This window comes from Thalassophryne amazonica, chromosome 23, assembly GCF_902500255.1.
Source record: "Thalassophryne amazonica chromosome 23, fThaAma1.1, whole genome shotgun sequence".
In the NCBI taxonomy this organism is placed as follows: Eukaryota; Metazoa; Chordata; class Actinopteri; order Batrachoidiformes; family Batrachoididae; genus Thalassophryne; species Thalassophryne amazonica.
In genome coordinates, this window is record NC_047125.1 from 27,684,778 (window position 1) to 27,693,616 (window position 8,839).

Consider the following 8,839-nt stretch of genomic DNA (forward strand, 5'->3'; position numbering starts at 1 on the left):
TTCTAAGTGTACGATCACTTAGAAAATCAGCAACTCATAACTTTTTATGGCCACTCCAAAGTGAATCATTAGGGCAGCCACTACGCAGTCCCCAAAAATGTGATTTAAACACCTGAACCAAGGCTAGCCTGTTAGCTGGTTCAGACTTGAAGAAAAGGGCGTGGTCAATCTTATTTCGTTAGACACTGAGCCACCCATGCTCCTCCCCTTTATGGATTAGTGAGTTTGGGAGGGGCTGCCAACATGGTGACAGAGATATGGACTGTTCGGTGTCTCTACGGAAAAATTACCACACATACACAAAATCCCATACAACAGAGAGGAGGTCAAAGGTCAGAGATAACAACTGACAAATAATAAAAATTTATTCTAGAAATTTAATCATGAAACCATCCTGTACTGTAAGTTCATTTAGCTGCATCTACAGGCTGTACTGTAAATTACAGCCAAAAATAACTATAAGTACAATGATTTTGCATTCAGTTTTATTTAAATTTGTCTGTAATGAGACCACTTTTTAAATAAAACAGTTAAAATAAAAATACAGAAGAGTTTAATAGTCATATTGTTTTTTTAAACCCACTGTGTGAAATCTCACATAGTGTTTTTTTATGCAGTTTCCCCCTGGGATTAATAAAGTGTTCTGATATTCATATTATTATTACGCATTCATCCATCAAAATACAGTATCTCAACAAAAATGCAGAGCCCATTAAAAAATAAAATTTTATCAAAGTACAAATAAACAAAAACAAGAATTTCCAAAAAGAATGAAATTTTTCCGAGATTTTTTTTTGTCCTGCTTTATTTAAAAACACTTTTATGAAATATAATGTTTTTTTTTAAAAAAAAAAAAACTACCTATTTGTCTCTGCATTTTAAACAACTTTTTAAATATTTGTGTGTTTTTTCTACTTAAAGCACTGCGGATTTTAAAACATCGTGTTCCCTGAAGAACAAAAATTAAACCTAAGAAATCATTTGTCTAACTTGGTTTGTTTCGAAGTATTTTTAATTACGGAATCAACTTTTTTGCGACTTCCGTTCAAAACTTGACACTCATAAGAGTGTTTGGTTTTGTTACTGCGTGCCCCGCACAGGCGGGGACATATTTTTTCACGTGAGCGGTAACGAACAATTTCCCGTCGGCAACGTCCCCCATTCAAAGCGAGCAACAGACGCTGCCAAACAGTTCCGGGTCTGTCTGTCTTTTCTTCTGAAGGTTTTAAAGTGTTTTGAAGTTAAAAGTTTAATATTTCGTTGTTGGATATGTTAAAATGTGAGTGAAGTGAAGGACTGGCTGAAGAAAGAAAAGCTGACGGATAAAAAGAAAAGGCAGCGTTTGTTTTTCGGGTAAAAGAGTTTAAAGTGCCTGTTTCCTCTTTTAAAATTAACTTTATTCTGTTTGAAAATACGATAAATTGGCTTTTTTGTTGTTGCTGCTGGTCAAACTACAGTCTAGTTACTGCAAAAATGGGTGTTTAACATTTTTAAAACCTGTTTGAGTTAAAGGAAAATTTCAAAAATGCAAAACAGGGAAGTTAGATTTTTAAAAATACGTACATTTTTAAATGTATGTATTCAGTTTAGTCTGTTAAAATTTGTTAGTGTTACATGGGTGATTGTTTTGACTATATTAGGTTTTCATTTTAATATTTTTATACTTTTTTGTTTTCTGCAGTAATGCAGTATTTATACAATTTAGCTTTACAGAATTTATACTACTTATAAAATATACTGCTCCTCTTGGTGGATCACTGCAGCAGTAATAGTTTTACAATATTTACAATGTTCTATAAAATAGTACTTTACACAATATCTTATTTGTATGTCATTGGGTTACGATTATTTATTTATTTGTAGGTTGATTCTGCAGTTTGCAATTTTATTTTTAGATGATTTAAATATAAAATAGTTTTTTTTATTTTTTTTTTTGCTTATCAGTTTTTAATGTGCACATGTTCATTACGATTTCGTTTTTTTTTAGAATTATTTATTTTTTTACTTAAAATATATTTTTAATGATCCCTAATATTCTTCATCCATTTTATTTAATTTAATTATTTCAGACAGCTGCAGTTCAGTTCAAGGTCATCCATCATATTTCCCATCATGCACTTCACGCAATGTGTTTGTTGTACTTTGTACCTTATGATGACATTAAACCTGGAAAAAGTTCTTTGTCCTGCTAATCGACTGACGGGTCGGTAGATTATCTGATCCTGTGTCTGTCTGCAAGTCTGTCTCTGCTTGTTGACATTTAAATGAACAGCATAAAGACATAAATCGCAATAATACCCTCGTCCACTGACGCTGCATGCGTCTCTTTTGTTCAGTGGGCCCATGAGCAAGGCATGGCCACAACATTTACACTTTAACCATCAAGTGAAAATGTTGTGAAATGGAGAGGCAAAGAAACAACGAGCAGGAATCAGGTATTGTTGCTTCTGCTTCTGTTTGGTCTGCAGGCGAACAGGATGGAGGGGGCGGAGCAAAGAGGATCCATCAATGTGGCATTGAGTGTCACAAAGGATGAGACTCCTGCTATGGTGAGATAGTCTGAAAATGACAGTAATCACTCAACAATCATTTGAATACTGCAAATTAATTCCACATCGTGAAACATCCGTACTTTCTGAACCCATTTTTTGGTAGTCGCGTTGGGGGCGCCACTTCGAGGACTTGCTGATAATCGGGTGTCTGACCATTTCCTATAACACAGTTTTTCTTTACAGGAACCAAACAGTTACTACAACCACACTGATGACAACGTCCTCTCCAGTCCAGCTGAGGCCTCACCAACGGTCACCATGGAAACGACTTGGCGTAAAGGTAAAATAAGGGTCTGTTATGAGTGGTGATGTAGGTTTGGCCAGAATAGAATGGTTCGTCACATGAATAATCCACCAAAAACAATAACAGACCTCCTGTATGAACAAGAGAGTCTGTGAAATCAGATCAGAGGTAGGAACCACCATGAGCCTGAGGGAGATCCTTCCGGCAAAAATCCTACCAGAACCTGAAGTGCAGAAATCGAAAATTAAATCGGATCTAAAATGCAGTGGAATATGTCGCAGACGGACACAGCTTTGGCTCGTCTTAAAGATTTCATGTAACACCACCAAGAAATTAGTTTGTTTTAAACAAGAGAATATCTGGCGGGGAGAGTACTGCAAATCTATACTCGAGAAAAGTACAATTACTACCATTAAAAAAAATGAACTCAAGTAAACAGGGAGAATTCCTATTTGAGAAACTTCCTGAAGTACAAGAGTACGCCAACCCTTACCAAAAAATAGTACTTATAAGTATATAAAAAGTAAACTAGAAGTATACTTGAAACATACTTGCATATACTACTTTTTGGTAAGGGAAGTAAGACCAAATCCCAGTACTTTCCCTTCAGCCTGGGCTTCTGTGGTTATAGTTGGACAAACTGTGCCTAGTGCAACTTTTCACTGTTGCATTATCAGTTATACAGCATCACAATTGAGTAGTATAGAAGAGGAGTTTCTTAAAAAGAATAGCGGAGGGTTACGTTTTCTGTGGCGTTCCCATGTTTTTTGATTTGAAGCTGTACAATGGATGGATGCTCGGGTGCAACAATCAGGATTTGAATTATGCCTTGGAACATGTGATGCCTCGATGTGTTAAATGTGCAAATCAATTTCCCACCTCTAGATGTCCAGGGAGTGATGCCAGAGAAAAAGGGAAATGGACCAATCATTGTCCAGGGCAAGAACCTAGCAGGTGAGAAGCTGGAGAGAGTTCGAAAGTGGAGCATCAGTACCTACAAGGTGAGAGAGAAGACCTGAGAACAAGATGGTATTTCATGGTATCCTGATTAGTTGATCAGCAATAATCAATAACTTACACTAACGTGTGTTCGCGCCAATGCAGTGTACCAGGCAGGCTCTCTCAGAAAAGCTCGGTCGCGGGTCCCGTACGGTGGATCTGGATCTGGAGCCTCGCATGGAGCTGCTCCGAGACGAGCGGCAGCGCTATGAAAATGTGATCAAACTGGCTGAGATGCTGGCCAATCAGCTTGCGCAGTTCGCAGTTACCCAGAAGACCCTGGGGGACACCTTCTCTGACCTCAGCCTCAAAACACCAAAGCTGCATGTCAGTCAGTACAGTAGTTAACATCACCATCTGCTAGTTCTACCACAACTAGTAATGCAAGAACTAAACTCCTATTGTTTTTCTCCAGATTGGACGTGGGGTTAATTCTTAATTTAAGTTATTTTGTGCAGAAATCTCATTTTGCCTGTTTTTTTTTTTTTTTTTAACCGCTAGGTATTTTACTCATTGAAGATTTGGCTCAGAGGTTGTGACAGTTTTAATGTAAAATACTACCGTTGGTAAATTCGCCCAAAGAAACAAAACCAAATGCTCTCTGACATCAACCGTCTCCGTGTCAGGTGGAGTTTGGCATGAACGCAGACGTGCAGAAGTTCCTCTCCAAGAGCGGCGAGACTCTGACGGCGGCGGTTAACTCCTTCACGGCTGACATGAGCACCCTGGTCAACAAAACCATCGAGGACACCATGTTGGACACCAAGTTGTATGAGGAGGCCAGGTGTGTCTTCACTTTTTTGGAGATGGGTCTGACTATGTAGTTTGACTTTGTGACCGTAGACGTACATTTACTTTGAGTACTCGCTCCACACCTCCAGGATCGAATATGATGCATACCGAGTCGACCTGGAGGAGCTGAACCTAGGGCCACGGGACGCCACCACCCTGCCCAAACTGGAACAGGCGCAGAAAAACTTCCAGGGCCAGAGGGATCGATACCAGAAGGTCAGAGACGACCTGTCTGTCAAACTCAGACTGTTGGAGGACAACAAGGTGAGAAGCAAATCAAATGGACCAAAGTTCAGGAAAACAATATTTCCATTAAAAGTTATGGAAACGTGCCACTCGGATGTACTCAGATATTTGTCGAGCAATGACCTCCAGATGATGTCAACTCTTCTTATAATTTTCTTTAAAGATTTTATACTCCAAACACAAATGTCTTTTGACTTTTCTGTCACTCAGCAAATTTGTTCAATATATTCTTTACGTTTTGGAACATATGGGTTGACTCTTTATATTTATAGCTGCAGTACCGTGTTCTGACAGCAGGGTGTGCACTAACATTATGCTCAATTTTTGAAAAGTAACTTTTGAAACAAGGTTTGTTTACAAAATGCAAAGTTGCCATTTGTAGGTTTGAGCTATTGATTGGACAAAATAAATAATATTTTGATGACCTCACATATTAAACTCTATGAAGCAGCAGTGCAAAATTCAAAAGTGAATTGAGAATTACTCTTGAATTCCAATTAAGTTCTTGAATTTGACTTGGAGTTTTAAACTGGGGTATAGCAACTTAAAAAAAAAACAGACTTTTTTTTTGCAGATTTTTGTCATTTTTCAAATTGCTTATTGCATTCACAAAATGTTGGCACAAAAGCTGGAGAATATGGTTTTGGTATGCAGTATATTTCTACTTTAGAAGACAGTGTTTGATACTGAAAATAAAATTTCATGCATGCAGCTGAGACATTCCATAGTCATTGGTGTAGAATTAACAGAACGTCCTTCCCGTCCCCTGTCTTCCTGTTACTCCTCCTAAAATGACCATATTTATCATAAATAATCTATATTTTTCTGTATTTGTAGTCCTAAATTAAATTGTGTGTGATTTTTGTGGAATGGTTCAGAGCAGCCACAGCTGTGGGGACCGTAGGGACGAAGCTGTTCGCCAGTCTAGTTGTACGTGTGTAGAAGGCTTTATAACGTCTTTGACTAGAAAGCCAGTTTAGACTTAACAAAATTCCCTTTTCTTGTCTCCAGGTCAGAGTCCTACATAACCAGTTGTGGCTGCTCCACAACGCCGTCGCATCACACAGTTTGTCTTGTCACAGTTTCCTGGAACAGAACATTCAGAAGGCCAGAGACACCCTCGGGGTCGGCAGCGTGGACGACCCCTCCTGGCTGGAGGACTGTTGATATTTGGGGAGGAGCGGAGAAATATAGTTCAGGTGTGAAAATGTGTTTTGGTGGATTTTTTTATTTATTTATCTTAAAATATCTACAAACTGGATTCCAGCTGGTTTTGGACTTTCCTCCTTCAGGTCTGGAAAGTTGAGCATCAGTCTACAAACGACAAGCTAGTTCTCCAGAGAGAACTCCTGAGCGGTTTATAACAGAGGCATGTTTCTGCTCCTCGTGGGTGTCTCAGAGTGTATTTGGGAGAAAAGTGCTCTAATTCTCCATGAGGCATTAAGCCCGTCTTTGAACTTGGAAAAATCCTTAGATGCTGCCAAAGAGAAACTCACAGCGACTCAATTGACTCAACTGGGAAACATCTTCCGCTCCACAGGACCAGAACTACAAAACCATACACCTGGCAGATGAATACCTCTAAACGGAGATACGGGATGGGTTTTATTGGGTTGATCCTGGTTACTATCTACCTTTCTGAGTCTTGGTACTCAGACTTTTACCAACAAAACTCGTAACTCCGTAAGCTTCATCTGCCATCTTATTAACATGCTATTATTTAATAGAATTTACGTTTTTAAATATCAACCATGAGCCAGAAATGTTAGCGTTTTGTCACCATCGACACTGAAAAAAAGAATAGTTGAACCAACTTAAATGAATTGTTTAAATTGGTAACATCTAAATGAATTAAGTTGTTTGAACTTAAGTTTGTAAATTGGAGTTAATCTAACTTACTAACTTAAATTCAGACAACTTAATTTATTCAGGTGTTTCCATTTGAAACAACTTTTTAAGTTTTTAAGTTGGTTCTTTTTTCAGTGTACTGCACGTAACTGTGTTTTCAAAGACTGAAAGTTATATTCAGTTTTCATGAAATTGCTACTTTTTTCTGACTCGGACCAAAAATTCACTCGCATCTTCCGCCTCATAAATATTTTTTGGTTTCCACTCCATAGATGTATGTTTCTTTTGGGGGGGGGGGGCAAAATAACACGACACTTATTTTAAAAAATGTAACCACTAGATGTTAGTCATTCATAATTTAACTATATGATGGTAAAAGGCCACCTTTTGTGTTGCACCATGTATGTTCTCGCATTTTTTGCACTTAAATTGCAGGAACTGCCTTTTACTGCTCCAATTCCTTCCATTATATTTATATGCATTTATTTAGATTTTTTTAATGTGCATGATTGTGTTGTTTGAGGGTGTGGATTATTTGTGCAATAATAGCTGGAAAAATTTTCGAACTTTTCAGCTCAGTTGAAGTCTCAATATTTGCAACAAATTTAATTCAAGATAAATTAAAACGTAACATGAAATTCAAGACTTTTCCTTGAAAATGTTTCGTTGCAGTAAAGAAAACATCACGTGTTGGACAAATGGGGACGTTCAGTGGCAGAATTAATGTTTTAACAGTTGCATTTTTACACTTCTCGTGATGAAACATTTGTGGAACTCCTTACAGAAGTGGACTCTGAACCAGGATCGTTCCATTTTTCTGCCAGCGGGACCAAAGATCAAGTGAATCTGAACTCCAATCAAAATGTGTTAAAAGTGGTTTTATTCTTGTTTGAAATATGTTTATGATGCCAAATAAAGTTCTTGAGAGTAAAAACACAGCTTATTTGTTTATAGAAAAGCTGAGCTTCTCATTTGTGCCTTTTCCCCTATTAGAACATTTATAGTTTACATTTTTTTTTATCTCACCATTAATGCCATAGTCCAAAACGTTATTTTTAGTCTCTACTGTTGCTTCTAAATGGTAGAATTTATCATTTTATATGACTTGACCTTTTGTTTTTGCAGCTTGAACATCATCAGTGTCTTTACAGATACTATAAGAAAACTGTAGCTGCCAATAAACTGGTTTATGATGTCATCTGATCTTTTTTTTTAAATCAGTAGTTTGGGTTTTTCTTTGAACAGAGGAGTGAATTTCTAATGAATCAAATGGGGCTGTTTGTGGTTCTATTGAGTTCATTTATTTGAATCGAAGTAATTATTCACCAGGCAACAACACCAACACAAACCTGTTTGGTGTTTTCCTGCTTCCAGTCTCATTTTCACAAATATTTAAGCAACACAATAGACAGCAAAGAGATTATATGGCTCTTTCTCAGTCGAGCATAAATACCAACATTATGGGTAAACCATCAGTGCCAACAGGGTGACTTTTATTAACTGTGAGCTATTGTGTCAAATGTTGATATTTTTATTTATTTGTAACTATGTTTAGTGTTATAACTGATTATTTCCTCAGGAAAAAGAAATATCTGATCTTAAAGTTTTTACACATTTGACACCGATAATCAAAACATGATAAATTGATTTTATCTTTTATAAAAATTTAATATGAAAACAGTTACTGAAATCTCAGACCTCGAATTTACATTATTGTTAAATTCAGATATAGCGACCCCTAGTGGGATTAGGGTAATTTTTGTGTACACTGACATGGTTCAGATTAAATTTGAGTGAAATGTAAGATTTTAAAAAACAACTTCTTTTAAACTATGCTAAACTTCAACTCCATGTCAGTGATAAAGCCGCACCCCCTGGCTTTTTAATTTACTTATTTATTTATTTATTTTAACCATGTTGGGAGAATCCTGTAGACTTTCTTATCTGCTCTGAACACCCGCTAAGTACTAAATGCTCGTTAGTTTTACACCAGATCCTCTCAGGACAACATATGACCCAAATATCACCACTACAGTACAAAGTACAGAGTTGGAACAAGGCTAGAAAAAAAAAATAATATTTTAGTTATCAGTTGACAAAATGCAGATTTTTCCACCAAACATTTGCTTGCATGAAGTTTCAACAAGGGATCATATGT

The 8,839-nt window shown here is 37.0% G+C and overlaps 1 protein-coding gene across 3 annotated transcripts; it reads left to right on the forward strand.

Annotated features, from left to right (window-relative positions):
- Positions 1-1,152: 1,152 nt before the first annotated feature.
- Positions 1,153-7,606, forward strand: LOC117505487 (arfaptin-1-like). 3 transcript variants are annotated; one of them, XM_034165160.1, is made up of 8 exons: positions 1,153-1,353; positions 2,469-2,549; positions 2,736-2,832; positions 3,682-3,797; positions 3,901-4,122; positions 4,422-4,579; positions 4,677-4,851; positions 5,845-7,606. In XM_034165160.1, the coding sequence occupies exons 2-8, from the start codon at positions 2,478-2,480 to the stop codon at positions 5,998-6,000; spliced, it is 996 nt and encodes a 331-aa protein (XP_034021051.1). In that variant the 5' UTR covers positions 1,153-1,353; positions 2,469-2,477; the 3' UTR covers positions 6,001-7,606. The 3 variants fall into 3 exon arrangements, with proteins under 3 accessions (XP_034021051.1, XP_034021052.1, XP_034021053.1); XM_034165161.1 differs by having other exon boundaries at positions 2,477-2,549; XM_034165162.1 differs by having other exon boundaries at positions 1,153-1,322; positions 2,477-2,549.
- Positions 7,607-8,839: the final 1,233 nt, after the last annotated feature.

What these genes read in the sequence shown, in the direction of transcription:
- LOC117505487 (XM_034165160.1), top strand. Translation starts at nt 2,478, where the DNA reads ATGGAGGGGGCGGAGCAAAGAGGATCCATCAATGTGGCATTGAGTGTC. An exon ending in GGAGCATCAGTACCTACAAG is followed by an intron (nt 3,798 to 3,900) that starts GTGAGAGAGAAG and finishes GCGCCAATGCAG; the next exon opens with TGTACCAGGCAGGCTCTCTC. An exon ending in TCAAAACACCAAAGCTGCAT is followed by an intron (nt 4,123 to 4,421) that starts GTCAGTCAGTAC and finishes TCTCCGTGTCAG; the next exon opens with GTGGAGTTTGGCATGAACGC.